At 37.3% G+C, this 17,349-nt stretch overlaps 1 protein-coding gene across 5 annotated transcripts in view; it reads right to left on the bottom strand.

The window, feature by feature from the left end:
- vps13a (vacuolar protein sorting 13 homolog A) overlaps nucleotides 1-17,085 on the bottom strand; it is a 43,338-nt gene extending 26,253 nt beyond the window's left edge. For 3 of the 5 annotated variants that reach the window (XM_078953054.1, XM_078953057.1, XM_078953058.1), the window contains exons 1-34: nucleotides 16,899-17,085; nucleotides 15,308-15,351; nucleotides 15,178-15,220; nucleotides 14,997-15,092; nucleotides 14,732-14,833; nucleotides 14,381-14,490; nucleotides 14,079-14,138; nucleotides 13,912-13,971; nucleotides 13,444-13,524; nucleotides 13,285-13,342; nucleotides 12,789-12,916; nucleotides 12,572-12,678; nucleotides 12,317-12,488; nucleotides 10,848-10,910; nucleotides 10,641-10,773; nucleotides 10,378-10,472; nucleotides 10,121-10,263; nucleotides 9,753-9,954; nucleotides 9,556-9,670; nucleotides 9,048-9,184; nucleotides 8,809-8,941; nucleotides 7,744-7,861; nucleotides 7,175-7,319; nucleotides 6,955-7,066; nucleotides 5,471-5,646; nucleotides 4,961-5,117; nucleotides 4,741-4,820; nucleotides 4,592-4,651; nucleotides 4,229-4,403; nucleotides 3,991-4,107; nucleotides 3,622-3,725; nucleotides 3,307-3,474; nucleotides 631-938; nucleotides 405-552 (exon numbers count right to left, since the gene is read on the bottom strand). In XM_078953054.1, the coding sequence (XP_078809180.1) occupies nucleotides 405-552; nucleotides 631-938; nucleotides 3,307-3,474; nucleotides 3,622-3,725; nucleotides 3,991-4,107; nucleotides 4,229-4,403; nucleotides 4,592-4,651; nucleotides 4,741-4,820; nucleotides 4,961-5,117; nucleotides 5,471-5,646; nucleotides 6,955-7,066; nucleotides 7,175-7,319; nucleotides 7,744-7,861; nucleotides 8,809-8,941; nucleotides 9,048-9,184; nucleotides 9,556-9,670; nucleotides 9,753-9,954; nucleotides 10,121-10,263; nucleotides 10,378-10,472; nucleotides 10,641-10,773; nucleotides 10,848-10,910; nucleotides 12,317-12,488; nucleotides 12,572-12,678; nucleotides 12,789-12,916; nucleotides 13,285-13,342; nucleotides 13,444-13,524; nucleotides 13,912-13,971; nucleotides 14,079-14,138; nucleotides 14,381-14,490; nucleotides 14,732-14,833; nucleotides 14,997-15,092; nucleotides 15,178-15,220; nucleotides 15,308-15,351; nucleotides 16,899-16,998 (4,050 nt within the window). In that variant the 5' untranslated portion in view covers nucleotides 16,999-17,085. The remainder of the gene's footprint in view (nucleotides 1-404; nucleotides 553-630; nucleotides 939-3,306; nucleotides 3,475-3,621; nucleotides 3,726-3,990; nucleotides 4,108-4,228; nucleotides 4,404-4,591; nucleotides 4,652-4,740; nucleotides 4,821-4,960; nucleotides 5,118-5,470; nucleotides 5,647-6,954; nucleotides 7,067-7,174; nucleotides 7,320-7,743; nucleotides 7,862-8,808; nucleotides 8,942-9,047; nucleotides 9,185-9,555; nucleotides 9,671-9,752; nucleotides 9,955-10,120; nucleotides 10,264-10,377; nucleotides 10,473-10,640; nucleotides 10,774-10,847; nucleotides 10,911-12,316; nucleotides 12,489-12,571; nucleotides 12,679-12,788; nucleotides 12,917-13,284; nucleotides 13,343-13,443; nucleotides 13,525-13,911; nucleotides 13,972-14,078; nucleotides 14,139-14,380; nucleotides 14,491-14,731; nucleotides 14,834-14,996; nucleotides 15,093-15,177; nucleotides 15,221-15,307; nucleotides 15,352-16,898) is intronic. The other 2 variants (XM_078953055.1, XM_078953056.1) reach the window with 2 other exon arrangements.
- Nucleotides 17,086-17,349: the final 264 nt, after the last annotated feature.

Here is a 17,349-nt window from a genome sequence, read left to right as displayed (position 1 = left end):
AGGGGGTTTATGACTAACCCAATACTAGCCCTCCATCTCTCACAATGAGCAACTCCAGTTTGGAAGAGATTCCAACACTTCTTGAAAGATTGAGGTCCAAAACCAAGGCCAAGTGTGGAGGTGAACCCAGATAGATCTAGCTGGTACCTGGACATCCAGCACAAGCACAGGTCTGTTCCCTCCAAGAGAAATGATGTTCAAGTTTCAAAAGCCAAATTCCATAACCAAGGGGATGGGCCAACGAGGCATTCACCTAAGACTCTCACCCACACCAAATTGCAATAACCCCTTTTAAGCTTTCTTGCAGTTAGTGGGCCATGGGGAAGTGATACCAGGTGGGCCCATGTGATCAATTAACTCAATAATTAAAATAAAAAACAATTCATAATGAAGTGATTTCTTACACTCATGGGCTTCAGATGAGCAGAGATCTCTATGTCAGGGATGTTGTGGTACCAGTTGGATGAAAGATTTCTCTGGATTTCCAGATCTAAGCTGACAGGTTTTAAAAGTTGACTCTCTCCCTTAAAAATCCCACTTATGTAAGTTGTTCTGGAAGAAAATAATAATAAATTGATGCAACAAATACATGGGAAGAATTATTTTTAAAACTAAAAGCTGGTCTTTCACCTGTACATCTTGAGGTCAGACAGTTTCACTGTCATTTTATCCACAACAGGTGGAATTGTAGAGTCACTTTTGAATGGCTGCTTGACAAATCGATTTTTGACAGACAGCTTGCCAAGATCAGCTACAATGACATTGGAAGAGGAAGAGGACTGGGGAAGGAAGATGACAGGTGCATTGAAGTGGACCTCAAGAGAGATCCGTGTGCTCCGCTCAGAAAGCTCCTTCACACCTGAAGCTGCTTTCTCTGCCGCTTGGACCGTTACCTCAGCTATGGCTTCTTTAGCCATTTGGAAATTATTTATAAATGCCTGGGAATAAAAAAGAAGGAACAAGAGAGCAGTAGAAAAAAGCATGATGGTAATTATCACAATTAACCCTTAGTGGTCTCTAAACTCACTGATGCGTTTGCCAATGTCATTGGTCATTTACAATGATGCAGGAATAATGCAGACACACTACTAGTATAGTTTTCATTAAAAAAAAATAATGTTAAGTTTTTAAAAAAGTTTTTTTGCTTTGAAATGTTTGGTTTAAAACAAACTTAATAGTTATGACCCATAATTGTGATACTCCTTACAATTAATTTCTTGAAACATGACATAGACAAAAATGTGAATATCATGGAAAAGTGTATTAATTTCCATAATTAAATTCAAAAAATAAACTTCCTTTGTATAAACATTCAGGATCCACTGTCTTCAAACAGCTCCCACCTACTTCCAGTGGCTTACATCTCGTGAGCTGCAAGTCAAGTCTCGTGGGTCAGGACTCACGAGACTCGGGTCGCGGGTCACAGCCGTGAGCTCACCAAAGCTTCAATGCAATTTTATGCCATAAATCACAGATTGCTGTGTTTAAGCATATCAAAGGAAAGTCTGATGGAAGGGCGAAATTTGGCAGGAAGAGAAGAAGCACCAACAAAAGAGACTATTATGGGCTTCAGTGGATTATCAAAAAGACACAAAAGATTGGTGAGGACCAGAGCCCAAGCTGATGGAGGTCCACTGTGAAATTTCCAGTCAGGTATGATCTGAGGTTCAAGGTCCAGCACTGGTGCTGGTAAACTCTGCTTTTTTTTAACCCACAATCACTGCAACAGTCTACCAGAGTCTTTTAGAGCAGTGGTCACCAACCTTTTTAACGCAGCGGACTGCTATGGCGTCATACAAAGTTTTCACGGACCAGTCTTTAAATTGAAATGAACAATTATCGCTGCAACGCTTCGATGAGGGCGGAACAGAGACATGACGAGACGAACTCTGACCTTTTATTTTGACAGGCATATCATTGCACATTGCACAGGTGTCATCATCCTCTCTCCTTCCCACACTCATGGTGCATAAAAGAAGTACTGTCTAAAAATGTAGCGTTCTTTTTTTTTTTTTTCGAAGTCGAAGGCTCATCTTCTGTCTCCTGGCTGGGCATTTTCCCCATGGCAAAGAAACTTTCAAAAGTTTTTTGCTCATTTTGCTAGCTCCTGGGTTTTATTTTAGCGGTAACCTATCACGTGACCAAGAAGAGCGCCTTGGCCTGCGTCAAGAGTGACATAGACATCTTTCAGATTCCGAAATAAATAAGACGGAAGTAATGCAAGTTATTTATTCTTTCTGTGCGGCCCGGTATGACCCATGGACCGGTACCGGTCCGGGCCCGGGGGTTGGAGGCCGCTGTTTTAGAGGATATGAGTTCTACTATGAGTTCTTCTGGGGAGATCTGTATGGAGATTCAGATTTCATCTTCCAGCAGGACCTGGTCCCTTCCCATGACGCCAGAAGCACCAAAACCTGTTTGATGCTCATGCCATCACAGTGCTTGCCTAGCCTGCCAACTCGCTGGACCTAAACTTCATCGGAAATGTATGGGGTATCATTAAAAAGGAAGATGAGTGGTACAAGACCACAAAACAAAAAAGAGCTGATGGTAAGCATGGGCTTCCATAACTCCCACGCAATGGTACAAGATAACTGCTTCAATGCCATGGTGCATCAAGGCATCAATGATTTTCACCAACTATTGAAGATGGATGTATCATTTTAAAAATACCAGCATTTTATTTTGAGTGATCCGTCTCTTCTTTTTGCAAAAACTGAGAAGTAAATGGTGATTTCTCAGTGTTATGCTGATTTTCTGAAATCCGGTTTTTGTGGGTTTTATGAGCTGGAACCCCAAAAAATACTTTAAATTAATTACACAGTGGGCGCTGAATCTTTATCCTATGAAAGTTTTGAAAAATGAATACACTTTTCCACGATATTCTAATTTTTTGGAAAGGGTTGATATAGATTAGTGGAGGATCGCCTCACTTTTTATGCATTTTTCTCATAGTTTTGAACTTGTATTTGGTTTGTTTTGGATTTATAAATTTTTATTTTTCTGTACACTTTTGATCTCTGTTACTAAAAAGAAAAACAGATCTCAATATTTGTGGTTTTGAAAAATGACAATTTACTACCGGTACTCAGAGATTTTTGGATAGTTTCAGGTTAATTGCACAATAATTGTGTAATATAATGGGGGGGGGGGGGATCATTAAAAAAGTAATGGTTGTACTAAAAAGATGAATATCCAGCATTACCATTTAAAAAAAACAAATTATCAGAGCAAATTGTAAAGTAGTAAAAAAGGCTCAAAAAAGCCCCAGCCTACTAAGGGTTAAACAGGATGGTTAGTTCTTACCAGTATCGAGTCAAGAAACTTGTTGAGGAAGATCACTTGAATGCACCCCACTGTCAGAGTCACAGAAGTGTCAACATTAGACATGTTTAGATAGCCATCGCCTTCTGTTGCGTCAGTATAATTCAACATTCGGAAGGCAAACACTTCTTTGTCTGCAATAGACACTGCCTGAGAAAGAAATGAGAAACAATAGAAGTGGTTATTAAAACAGAGCAGAAAATATTCAGAACCAAAAATCCCCAAATCAGCAATACCAGAAACCCAAAGACACCCAATAGTTATATAAACATGGGATGACTCCGACAGACACTGTACCTTCTTGTAAGAGGCCTCTTTGTTGCAGTCCAAAACTACAATGTTCTTTAGATTGGCTGAAACCTCCATCATCTTCTTCCTCTGTAAGACCTCAGAAACCAGACCTAGGAAATTGAGGAGAAAACAAACTCAGGGACATGTTTTTAAGCATTTCAGAATTTCTAAATGAGACAATACTTGGGTGTTGGTGTTGCATAAAGAACCCCTCTGCATAACCTTGAATCATTTTGGTTTATAAGCAAGGATAAACATCATTTACTAATAAAATAATGTTTTCTTTCAACCTATATTAAAACACATCAAGATGAGTCGTTCAGGCAGACCCACCCAGACATCAAACATCTAAAAAGAGAAATTCTTTGTCCATACCTTCAACTCTGATCTCCGAGATCCTGGCTTTCTGTCCTCGTAGGAACACTTTCAAGCATCGGAGATCCGCTCTGATGTGCATATTAACAACATCTGCAAACTTGGACTTTTTTGAACCTGCAAGCGATAAAGAGTGAAATCATATAGAACTAAAAACAAGTCCAACAATGAAAGCATTTCTCTTTTTGTCCTCAAATAATAATTAGTGGAATAGTAAAAGGGAATTTTCTTCAGTTACTTTTCTTTCCACCTGCAAGAGCTTCTCCTTTTTTCTCTCCCTCCCTTTCTTCTTCTCCCTCCGCCTCCAACACTTCATTCGTCTTTGTTGAAGGAGGAAGGAGGTTACTGAGGAAGTTGATGGTGTTGAGGAGAGCCTCTGTATGGAGATGGACGTCCAGGGATGAAAATGTCACCTGAAGAGGAGAGAAAACTAAAACAATCAGCACAACTTGTCATCTTTTTTCAGCAATGGTAGAAAAACCTCATAAAACCACCAAACGTTAAAAAAGAATTAAGAGTACATCAAAAATATGTTAACGTGTGTGAAGACTAATCATAGTAAAGCTCTGAGTTGTTGGTACTTAACTAACATTTTCCTCACCTTGATCATCTGTTCTGTATTATTATGAAGAGACTTAAACTCTGGGCCGTTTTTATCAGCCTTAAAAGACAAAAAGGTTTTATTAAAATCTGAAAATATGTATTATAAATGGTAAGAAATAAATTATAAATATAATATTGCAAACAAACTTTGATATATTCCAAGGTAAGCAGGTCATCTTCAGAGTTGTCAAGAGTGGTGATCAGCTGAACTTGCTTCTGTTCCATATCTACACAGAAAAACAAAAGCAGAGACATAAAAGCAGAAAACAAAAGCCATGACTTAACTGTTATTATTCTTGCATCAAATGAAAGTCTTGAACAAAAGTTGAAAGGAAATGCAAAGCATATCAACTTGAAATGTACTGACCCACATATTCAGGACACGTCAGGCAGATCTCTCGCAGGTATGTGTTAGATGTCATGTCGAAAGTGCGTAACTGCAGCTCAGTACCCAAACCTTCAATGTCCAAATGGAGAACTGTAACTTCCTGTCCCTCAGACATTCGACAAAGTTGGACTGAAAACTGGAGACAATTGTTGCAGGAAAAAACAAGAATTCAGAAAGTTAAAAAAAATGAACATATATCTTAGATACATTTTAGGAGGGAGAAAACAAAAAGAAAAGTAGACAAACAATTTAGTAAAAAAAGAAAAAAAATTAAAACTAAATAGAGTAAAACTTGTCTGCATTTATGACCCATTTTTTCCACATTTAAGCAGAAACATTTGACATAATCTTCTAATTTCAATCAATCTACTAAACTGTTTTTAATTGTGAGAATAAACTTTAAGCTTGATCATCAACACAAAAGACATGAATGTGAAAAACGAGAATTAAGTGTAAAGCTATAAATATATTTACAAAACCTTTTAGTACCTCGTTTATCAGAAATGTCATTAAGAACTCCGTCATGTTCTTCTGCACGTCTTCCTTTATCAAGCTTCTTCTATTTCTTGAATCAACATAGCGCAGTGGCAGGGGATTGTCTGGGAAGAAGGAGTCATCCCCAACAGGAGAACTGGGAGCATCGTAGAACAAATCTTCCTCTGAGCCTGATTTTTAAGGAAAGATAAGTTGCTTTATTCCAACATGTTTCAAGCTAAAAAAAAAAAAATTAAGAATAATTTAGCTGAATTTACACTAAAAATGCAGTGATAAAATATAAAATAAGTTTGAGTTTGACTATTGCTGTTTCTAGATTAATAAATATTTTTCTGGTTAGAAGCGTTGGCCTGTTAAAACCAAAATTTCTAAATTTTCCAATTTTTTTTTGTTTTACTTAAAATACACTTTAAACATGAAACAGTAAAATTAAAAATCTGTCAAATTAAAAAAGTGAAGTTGTATTTCACTCAATCATTTTTTTCTAAATTTAAATGTCAACTACTGTCTTGGAAATTCACTGTGTCAAACAAATGTGTAAACTAACTCAAATCACACAATCACTCAAAAGTTTGCTGAGCCTTTAAATGGTTTCACTCACTATAATCATGCAGAGGACAGCTGACATGACAAATGCCCCAAAGACAAATCATCACTAAGAGCCACAAAAGGACATTGGCATCATAATAAATGGACTGGGGCTGGAGTCGGTGCAATCAGAGCCACCGCACACACACAGACGATGGGCAACTACTTTCCCATTCTTCATGCCACTACTGAACCAAGGACAAAGTCAGGACCATCAAAAGAGAAAAATAAACTGGACTCTTTCTTTTACATGAAAGTAAGCTTACATTTTATGTGGATAATATAGTCTAGGGAAACATTGGAGAGGCACAGCATACACATTACTTGAAGTCTAGTATCCACTGAGTTTTCTAATGACTAAAGTCGATACAGCCATCTGCCAGGAATCTCTAGACAACTTTCTGCTGCCCTCTGCTGACAAGCTGCTGGAGATGCCAATTTCCTTTTCCAGCAGCACCAGACACCTGCCCACAATGCCTAATCACCACAAACAGGTTCTGTGATCATGATCTTACTCTGCTTGATTGTCTGGCAAACCTGCCTGATCTGAACTAAAAAAAAAACAATCTATAAGTTGTAATCATAAAAACAAGAAACTAAACCTAATAGAAGCGACCTGAAGGCAAATAAAAGGGCTTCCTTACATCTTCACAGTGCCACAGGCTGATAGACCCAACGCCACAGTGCATTGATGCAGTATTGTATTGAATAAAAAGAAATTAACAGTTTTTAAAATTCTGACGAATATTCTAGAATAAATCCTTTTTTGATTGGTGTGATGTGAAATTAAATTCATGTACTACATTAGGGAAGACTACAAGATAATATCGCAACTTGAATGGGACCAAGTTAAAAAAAGGTTAGCGTATTAGAGTGTCCAAACATCTCACCCAATGATGTTAAGCTGATGGTCTCACATGACTCAAAAAAAAGAGAAGAGCGCTGGTCAGGTAAAAGAGGAGGTCTTTTGAAAGCGAGCTGAGGGGTAAAAGACTTCTTTGGCTGAAACAAATGACAAAGTTGGATTTAACACAATTTAAATTTAGCAACTGTGAGGTCAAATTCAGAGAACTTTAGTGATTTTCTGTTTTGAGACAAAGCAGGTCTTACCTTTTGAGTGGAAGATGGAGCAGTGTTGTGAGCAGAGGGTTTGCTCTCAGGCAGTGGGATACTATCAACCAGCTCCAGAACATTTCGAAGTTTAATATCAGAAATTCTGAGGGACAGCAGAGGAAGTTCTCCAAGTACTTTATATCTACAAAAAAAAAAAAAGTGGCAAAAGATGATTCATCATGGCATGAGAAGACTAATATATGATAAAAGTTTCTCTCTGCAAAATAATAGTAGTGACTTACATTTTTAATGACTAAAAATAACTTTAATAACAAAATATCTGCTTAGCCTATTTAGAAACATCCGATTACAAAGCTTGTTCTACAGGGAGTGTTAAAAATATTAAACATTGTGGAAAAGTGATCTGAGATTAGGTTATGGCTTTGGGTCAAATTGCTCCCAATTAGGTACAAAGAAACAACAGGTAACATGCTCTGTGTCTTACATACTTAACAGTGTTGTGCTCTAAAAAGCTATATATAGCGTGATTTTTAATAGTACTTGCATGAGTTCTTTAATGCTAAATTAAATACCTATTTTTTTAACCAGTATAAATGAAAACTGACTTTGGCATGCGGGAATCTTTGACAACCATCGCTCTGCTGAAATCCACATTCACGTCGACGGGCTCCAGGATGTGGAGCGGTGATTGCTTTTGTTTACGAGCCTTTTTCCAGTCCCCACCTATGGATAACAGTTTCATTATCCTAAGGATAAACTTTTCATAAAGACAAATTCAAAATATTTTTGGATTATACATCTGAGATGACATATTAAGATCTCTTTTCAGCAGGCTAAAGAAGTTCCTTGAATGAAAAAAAAAAATTCCCACTCTACGAAAAAAAGTCCAATTCCATCAATAAGGTCTCAGGCGACTCCACCTGGATCACCAAAAACCTTCAAGTTTTCTCCATCAGCCATCTTTGCTGATGGAGAAAATTATTTTGAAAACAAATTTAGAAAAAGAGAATTTATTTTTTTAGCATCTCATTTACATTTGAGCTCCTCTATTTTAGTACTACTAAAGATAAGAACAGCCATGTCTGCTCATGATTTATTTCAGCTCATTTTTTCAAGATGACGACTTATTTCTTGGTAGAAAACTGAAAAAAAGTCATTTTTCATTTGGGATGGCTGCAAGTTGTTAATTTTTCTTTTCAATGACTGGGAAATTGAAAAGTTGTTTGTGAGCAACATTACCACAATTTCTGCCTGAGCTTCACCACAACTTAAGTGATCAATGATGTTAAAGTACAATGCCTGTAACCATAGATGAAAGATCCGTTCACGAATGTATGTCGGTGTTTAGTCTTTAACTTTAAGTTTAGCTCCTTTTTCCCAGTTGTGGAAAGCAAGCGAGCATAAAAGAGCCGAGTTCAGGGCATCAGATCTCATGTGTCCTTTTTATAAAAAGTTTATGTGGGTGGCATGTCTACAGTTGAAGAAGCGGAGATACCTTCTGCGAGAGAATTCACATGTAAATTTGTCAATTTGAGATGTTTGCCATTTGGGTTAGGGAAAAGTGTATTCCATTTTCAGAAGAAAATGCGGTATTAAGTGGTTATATTAAGAAAATGAGCTTATAAAATATATTAACATACATGACTGTTCTCATCTTACGTATTGCTCACCTGGTTTGCTGTACAGGAATTGGAGGGAGCTGAGCTGCACATCAAAGGTGTCGTATGCTCTGGACATGATCGCTTCAATGTTACTGGGACATGGGGTCAGCTGTGGCAAATTCTCTTTGCTCTGACTGGCCATCTGAAGAGGTGGAAACAAATGCAGAAATATTAAAACATCACTCAGTATATAAAAAGTAATTCTTGTTCCAACTGGATGCGATTTATTGAACTTCAAGCTTTCGAACCTTAAAATGACCAAGATCCAACAGCAAAATGTTCTGTGTTCCATCGTAAAAGCCACTCTGTGGAACGATGACGTAGGAGGCCATGAGGTTTACCTTCAGGTCGAGAACTTTCTGTGTTTCAATCACATACAGTAAACCTGCAGAACAAAATAAGAATTAATTGTTTTTACCTGCAGGAGGAAACATATAACATGAACTAAAAAGTAAACCCATATACACCTGCTTTGAATTCTAAAGATGTACATGTTGGGACATAGTTAGCTTTCTTTTAATTTGGTTTGATCAATATTAGGTTTAACAATCTCAGTAAACATAACCAAAAAAGGTAAAAATTTGTTTCTTCCTATTACTCTTTTTTTCTCTTGTAGTTTGCCTCAAATTTAGAAACAGAGTGTTGGCTTTAATCTACCACAGATCCAAAATGGGATAGAAAAGGTGTAGATGGTGGAAGGATTGAAAGCCAATATAATGAACATTAGATCGGATAAAAGTTGTAGATTCCACTCACCTGTGGCTGTGCGATCTTTAAATTGCTCCAGTTTCATTAGTGTTGCCTTGGTAAACTCATTAAGCTGCACGTCATCTGGAAGTCTGAAGAATTCTGACACACTGTTTACAGTTAACTGCACAAACCAACAAAGTTTTCATTTAGATCCCTATGAGGGATTCATTTACACACATTTAGCAATGGAGGATACCACTTACAGCATCATAGATGATTTCCAGTGGCTGAGATGAGACATGAAATCTCTGGTCAGCACTTTCATCCAGTGGATTGGTTTCAAACAGAATGATGAGAAGAGGTGTCCCTGTTTTTGTGGCTGCCCTCCTTGATGAAAGGAGCGTTGGTGCAGGCCTGTTACTGGCCAGACCAGTGACTTCAAACAAACTAAGCTCAGCTGTTATCCTACAAGGACATGAAGGAGAAATCTGTAAGTGTCAATGCCAGATAAGGGCACATAAAGTAGCCATTGGTCATTTCTATACCATGTAAAGTCAACTCAGATACTCTGTGTCTGCAGCAGAATCATCATCATTCCAAAAGAAAACGGTCAAACAGAGATTAAACTAACTTGATGGCTTGTGCTCCAGGTCTTTGAGTGAGTGTAGACTTGAGCTCCCCGACAGTCAGCCTCATGACCTCATTTTTGTCTTTCTCATCTTTAATGGATACACACAGTCTTTCCATGTGGAAATTGACCTTCATGTCCTCAAACTAAAAATCATTTACATTAGAGAATTATCAATGTAAAGTCCATTAACTTCAAGAAGCTTTTATATTTTGTTTAAAAAAATTTCATTTACTGCTAGTTGACCAGAAGACACCTACTTTCTTAGGCAAATTAGGATTAGCAGCAGTTTCACTGTAGCCAATGGCAGTGTAGAGTTTGGCTTTCTCTGCAGGAGTCAAGAGCCCATCAAAACCTGAGAGATAAAAGTGACACAGAAGTAAAACAAAACTGTTAAATGCTGCAATTAAAAACATGGAACTTTTTCTGGAAAAGAACATCGCCGATATTATATTCCCAAAATTATTTTTTGTTTCTTTTTGCTTTCTCCTTGGGAGTTCTGCCTAATAACATAAATAAGTACCTCCAGCATTGGTCACTTTTGCTTGTGATTCAGCTTCTCCTCCCCAGTTCCACACCCAACTGAACCAGCCCTGAGACTCCTCTTCCTCCATCTTCACTCCTGGACGATAAATCCGCAGCCCTGCCTTGCTTGCCTAAGACAGGTACATGAATCAAAAGCTAGCTAGCTTTAAATAAACAAAAAATATCAACAAATTCTGAAGCTTACCTCTACTTCAGCCTGCCGTCTGGCCAAAGTAATGTTGAAAATATCCAAGGCCTTTTCTGTGTTCTAGAAGATAAGAATTTAGGAAAATAAAATTCTTAATATAACAAACTAGGAGAGGCTGATTGAATTTTTTCAACACACTTCTGATCAAAAATCATAAGACCAGTTAAGACAATGCAAGAATTTGCATTTATCACAGAACTTAACAGAGAGAGGTTCAAAATGCAAAAAAAAAAAAAAAAAAAGGTGGAGTAAGAGAACACATTTTTAACTGTCAGTTTAAATGATAAGATCTAGTTATATGCATTGCATGTTTTTTCTTATAAGTACCGGTAATCATCCTGTCATGATCTATTGCAAAAAAGCTTAACTTCTTTGAATGTTATTGAGCTGCATAAGCACAGCCTCTCACAATATGCCATTGTTGCTGAGGATGAATGCAGTAAAACAGCAGTTTAGAAGTTTATTTTAAAGATTCTTAGGGTTACGGAACAAAAAAAAGTCAATTGGCAGACCAGGTATGCCAGGAATGACTTTGCAAGGGAACACCAAACATGGGACATCATAAAGAGAAGGAAAGTTCTCTTTTCCGATGAAATAAAATGTAACCTTGAAGGTCCTGATGGCTTCCAACATTACTACTATAACAAATGTTTTCTACATGAAATGTTTTCTACATGGCACAGTGAAAAAGGAGCCATCGTTGTCTTAGGGGCTTTTTTCTTCAACAAAACAATGGAGCTTCAGGTTTTGCAAGGATTATGTGGAGATTTAGCAGGGGGCATGCCTCATGATTAAGAGCCCTCGTCTGTATGGTGGTGACTTGGTTTTTCAACAGGACAATGCCTGCCTGACAGCTGACTTTTGTCACTCTTTTGGCCCATCCTACATGTTCTACTTATTTAAATCCAATTGAAAAAGTTTCGAAATGGATGGTAAGGGGAAATTACAAAAATGGGCATCACTTCCAGACAGTGGATGCCCTTCATGAAGCCATATTCACCACTACCACTTAACTAGCCATATTCACAGCACAACCTTTCCAAAAGCTTTTTAGGAACACTCGCATCAAGCATGCCAAACAGATATTTGAGGTCATCAACAAGAACGGTGGAGCTTCTCATGACTGACTGTTTTGTTTGGTCATTTTGATATCTGTTTTGAAGACTTAACAGGATTTTTTTAGTGCTATGGTCAATTTTGATTATCTGAACACCACCATTGCAGTTGAATTGTTGTTTTAATTAAATTGTCTGCTCAAAATGTTTGGCCTCCTGTTGCCAATTCCTATTTTTACATTTTTAAAATTCTACTTAGAACCCTTTTTAAAATCTAGCCATGTAGAATGCAAATGTATGCGATTTCTTAACTGGTCTTAAGATTTTGATCAGGAGTGTATGTGAATAAAACAGCACCATTGGAACCATTTCCTCCATTTCTTTATTATTTCTCATCAGTTCAGCCCCCACCTCTAGATCCTTGAGAAGATTGTCACTGGGTTTCTTGCAAGTGATTTTTGTCTTGTAGAACTCTTTGTAACATTGTACAGTTGCCCGGTGTCGACGGATGTGTTGCCATGACCACATGTGAAGATGGGGTTTTACGTTGACCTCAAGTATGCTTGTGATACAATATTTCCACCTTAAACAAACACATATGAACTCATTAAACCTGCAACAAGACTGCAATAAAAAAAACCGTTATGCCACATAAAGATTTCTAACCATGTGCCAGCATTCTGGTGAACTTGGACCACAGGTTTGTATTTCCTGTATGGCAGATTGCGTGACATCATATCCACAGAGTCTAGCAGCTCCAAAATGCTGATGTACTAGAAAAACAGGATGTCTCCAATTATGAGGCAGATTAAAGGATTCATGGAATTGACATTTTATAATACTTCTTTTGATCTGTTTTCCAAGAAGTTCTCTCTCAACCTACCTGGGGTTTGTTCAGTTCAATGGCTACCTCACTCAGATTTACCATCAGGTCCACTTTAGGAGAAGAAAAATCCACATCCGACCTGGGATTCATCTTCAGTTTAGCATCAGCCGAGATGGGTCGAATGACTGCATCAACAGGAAAAAGATCATTTTGAGCAAATTCTGTTTAGTTTACATGGAAAGAAATAGGCTTCAACTCCTAACTTTGATGTGCAATCATAAACTTGAGTCAACACTGGAGATCAAAAAAAGCTGCTGAGATCTAAAAAAAGCTGTTGAGATCTAAAAAAACCTGTTTCAACCAATTGTTTTCTTCTATATATTTGAATAACTGTGTAATCCATACATTTCATTTCCCCACACATTGCAGAACCAGAACTACGAAAACACCCAAATGTCATATCTGCAGGGTAGCCTTCCTTTTACCTAGATTCACTCCAGTCAACAGCTTTTATAAAGATGGTTTGTTTAAAGTGAGAGACACAGACACTCACTAAAGTCATGGTTAGCAGCAGGAGACTTCTGGATTGTCATGCTGTTTTCAAGAGAACGCTGTTTAAAATAAATTAAAAAGGAAAGACATTTTTTTTGTCAAAATTTAAGCTTTTTTGAAGATTTTTATATAAAGTATTCTATTCTCTGATGACACTTACCAAAGCCTCTTCTGCACTTTGAGTGGAGAAAAGCACTGAGTTTACATTCCAATAAGCAAACAAGTTCTCTAGTTTCACCAACTGAAAAGAAGCAAGACAGGACAATTATTAGCCACGCAACAGTCTTATCTTATTACAGTTAAAGACTTAACTAGCTAGTTTGACTCAGAGGCCAGAGTTCAGACAAAATCACTCGTGTTTAAAAGAAAAGCTTTAGTGTAGCGTGAGAAGGGTTTCAATTATCAGAAAGGTTAAAAAAAACAGCTAAATGCATTGACTTTTTCCTTTGATTGGGGGTTTAAAGGCCAATGGTTCCTGAGGGAACTGTATCTGCAGCTCACAGCTCCCCCAGGGGGTGGGTCAAATGCATAGAGGAAATTTCACACACTCAGTTGTGTGAAAATAACAGAACTTCAACTTTAAAAGCAACAAAAAAAAAAAAAAACTATAAAAGGCTATATTTTTTACCTTAAAAAAAAGCCTTGCGTTCTCATCCAGGAGACTTGGCTTCCAGTTCTTATCAGAAGTCTGTCAGCATAATGTTACAAGAAAATGAAAATGGAATCATGTAAATTTTACAATATATTCTACACTAACAAGTAGTTATTGGTGATACGAGTAAAAAAGCAATATACCTGAAGGCTAAGATTTTTGAGAGACACCCCAAATGACAAAGGACATTTTGGATTGGTGACCTGCAAAACACAAAGGAAAAATTAAATGTTGGAAGAACGTGTTGGTTCAATTTTACCCCACACATGAAGCGATTCACACTCAGCCTGAATTATTAATTAATACAGTCATTTAACAAAAAGAATGCAACAAAAATCCCCCCCACCGCACTATTATTACATTAAAACATAATCATGAGTGAACCAAAATTAAAAAGGTGTAAAATTTTTTTGTTCCAGGTTCTACTGAGTACTTGAATACTCACATTGTCTTCATAGCGAACATGGATGTTTGCGATCTTAACCTGCAGGTTTTTGATGACCTGAGTAACAAGCTTTTCCATAAATGAGTCCTGCTTCTCCTGTTGAGGATCATCTGTCAAACAGAAGCCAAGACAAACATGAGACACGTGAACCCAGACACAGCATAGCATTGGGAGTTCTCCTTTTTATAGAACAGGATTTCAGTCTATGCCTTTGACTCCAGTGACACAGTTAAGACTTACGCTTAGAGTAAGACCTTAACAAAAAAAAAAAAAGTAACCTCAAAACTCCAGCTGGGGACAATTTTTCTCTACATCGAGTGATTGTTTTTTTAAGCAAATTGTGATTCTGACCTTGTTCAGCAGCTTTTCTCTTCGTATCTTCTATCCGCTGCAGTTCCCTTTGACGAGCTTCTTGTAGCTGCTTCTCCTCTTTTTCTGCATCGTATTTTATACCTTGAAGAAATTGGGTTAATTAATTACTAAAAATGCTTAAAACAAGACAAAGGTTTTCTTGAATTGAAAAGGTTATCTTGCAGAAATGGTTGGTTTAGATTGGATATGCTTTTGTCTTATATTAGGTTAACATTTTTGTAATGAATGATAATGATCATCTTACTGGCTGTGGGAACTATAAGTAAGTAGACGCCATCTAGTGTGGCCTCCACTGACTGAGTGTAAAGATTTTTCCATGGAATCTTGAGCTCAAGGCGCCCTATTGAGAAAACCACACAGTAAAAAAACATTTTTCCTGATCAAGTATGCAAAATAAAGGTTTTTACCAAAACTTTTAATCTTACCTATGTGGCCAGCTTTTACTTTAAAAGGAATGTCAAGTTCGCTCTGCAATACAGGAGCAGAAATAAAGCATCACATTCATTTGTTTCAAATATTAGTTTTTAAGTAGAAAGCTGTGAATTCCACACTTACCAAAGCATTTTCTTTTATTTCAAGACTTTTTAAAACTGCATCACCTGCAATGATGGGAATCTTTGCTTACAAAGTCAACATGCAACACGTGTATACAGATACACATATATAAATTCACACATTAAAAAACGGACGACAAAGTTGTTAGCCCTCATGACTTAATGTGAGGTAGCACCCATTTAGAAACAAAGTTACTGAAATCAATCACTCCTGTAATCACACATGTTTCTGACACCTCTTAACACCTTCTGACCACTCTTTTTTTTTTGCAAACTGCTCCAGGTCTTTCCGATTCAATGGATGCCTTTTGCGGTTTGGAAATAATTTTCACAGGTCTTCTGTGAGGTTCAGATCTCAACACATTGCTAGACACTTCACAACAATCCAGCGCTTTGATTGAAACGTGCCTCAAAATTATCAGTTTTCACGATATTGTTCACACAGTCAAAGCAACCAAAAAACATATTTGAACCTCCAATGTTTACTGTAGTTTCTTTGAAAGCTCTGTTTCCTTTTCTGTAAACAGTACCATTTTGTCCTTTACCAGACAGCTTTACTTTTGTCTCATCTGACCACAGCACATTCTTCCAGAAGGATTGTGGCTTTGTCACATAAATGTTGACAAACTCCTATCTTGGTTTGTGTTGGCAGTGGCGTCCCTCTGGGACTACTACCATAGCGACTCTTCTCACTATATTTAATCAAATTTTCATGGATTTTGCTAACAAGTCCATGTCCTTTCGACAGTATTGTGCAGTGTGGACAAAGGAACATTAGGATCTCTGGAGATGGACTGGTTACCTTTATATTGACCTAGTTTTTCCACATTTTCTTACTCAAATCCCTTGACAGGAGCTTTCTTTTCTACTTAATATAACATATAACACAAATATTGAATAATCTGCTATTCTATTTTAACTGTTTGCAAGTGTAATTACTATATTGTCTACACCTCATGCCACAGCTGTGTCTACTTACAGGAGCATCACATGCCGCCCAAGCAATCGTTTCTCACAATCAATACATTTTGTTTTTCTTATCAGGCTTAACTTACTTTCTGGTTTTCACGTTTGTTTCAGTGCAAAGATAAACAACAAACACGCGAGAGAACCGTTTTGACCAAGACTATGCCATTTCTGAAAACAGTTCAACATTGAAACATAAAGTCACATGTTAAATACATTTGTTTACCCAAAGAAAAAAGTGAAACAGTAAGTAGAGCTGACATGACAGGTTACATTTTTAACTTTAAAATGCATGTTTGTAAGTTTTTGCATGTTTCGACCTGTTTATTCATGAACTGTGTGGAAGGGTGTGACCCTGAACGAACCGGCACTTTCAAGAAACTTCCGAGAAAAACAAACTTGGAAAACACAGCAAACATTATTGAGCATTTAAAGGTAGGCCTAGATTTATCCGTTGTTTAAAATTCACATCTAACTTAACAGTAAAGGTCTGCTTCCTAAAAAGGAAAGGGAACACAAACAGACGCTAACAGCCTAAAACTTAACCGCACGCGGGTTACGTTAAGTGTTAGCATTTAGCTTGATAGCTTAGGAGCTAGACGTTGAATAGACATAAGTTGCCTTACCTCCCCAAATACCAAGCTTTAACTGCGAGCTGTCAAGGTTGACAACGTAGTCACCCAAAAACCGGTTGAGGACGTCGACAACAAGGCTTTCGAAGACCATTTTTGCATTGCTCTACCTGTGCGACACTGTCATGTTTACACCCTGTGTAATATTTTGCTTTTCGCCCGGAACTCTGTGACGTAAGAACGTCAAAGCACGTTTTACGTTGGGCGTGCTTACGTCACGTAGGAAAGCAAGCAAGAAAGAAATGATAATAATATTATTCTTTTTTGTATTCTTTTTTATATAGTTTAAGATACTTTATTTTCCTATCAGCAAGTTGTATTTTTGATATATTTCTGATACGTTACTTGAGGTGATTGAATAAGCTTGGAATGATGGCATTGATTACCACTGCTGATGATCTGTCTTATTCCTTGATGTTGGATTTTGTATGTTAACGCTATGTTC

The sequence above is a fragment of the Oryzias latipes genome, chromosome 9 (genome assembly GCF_053564925.1).
Source record: "Oryzias latipes strain Hd-rR chromosome 9, Olatipes_Hd-rR_3.1".
In the NCBI taxonomy this organism is placed as follows: Eukaryota; Metazoa; Chordata; class Actinopteri; order Beloniformes; family Adrianichthyidae; genus Oryzias; species Oryzias latipes.
This window is presented reverse-complemented; position numbering and strand designations above follow the sequence as displayed.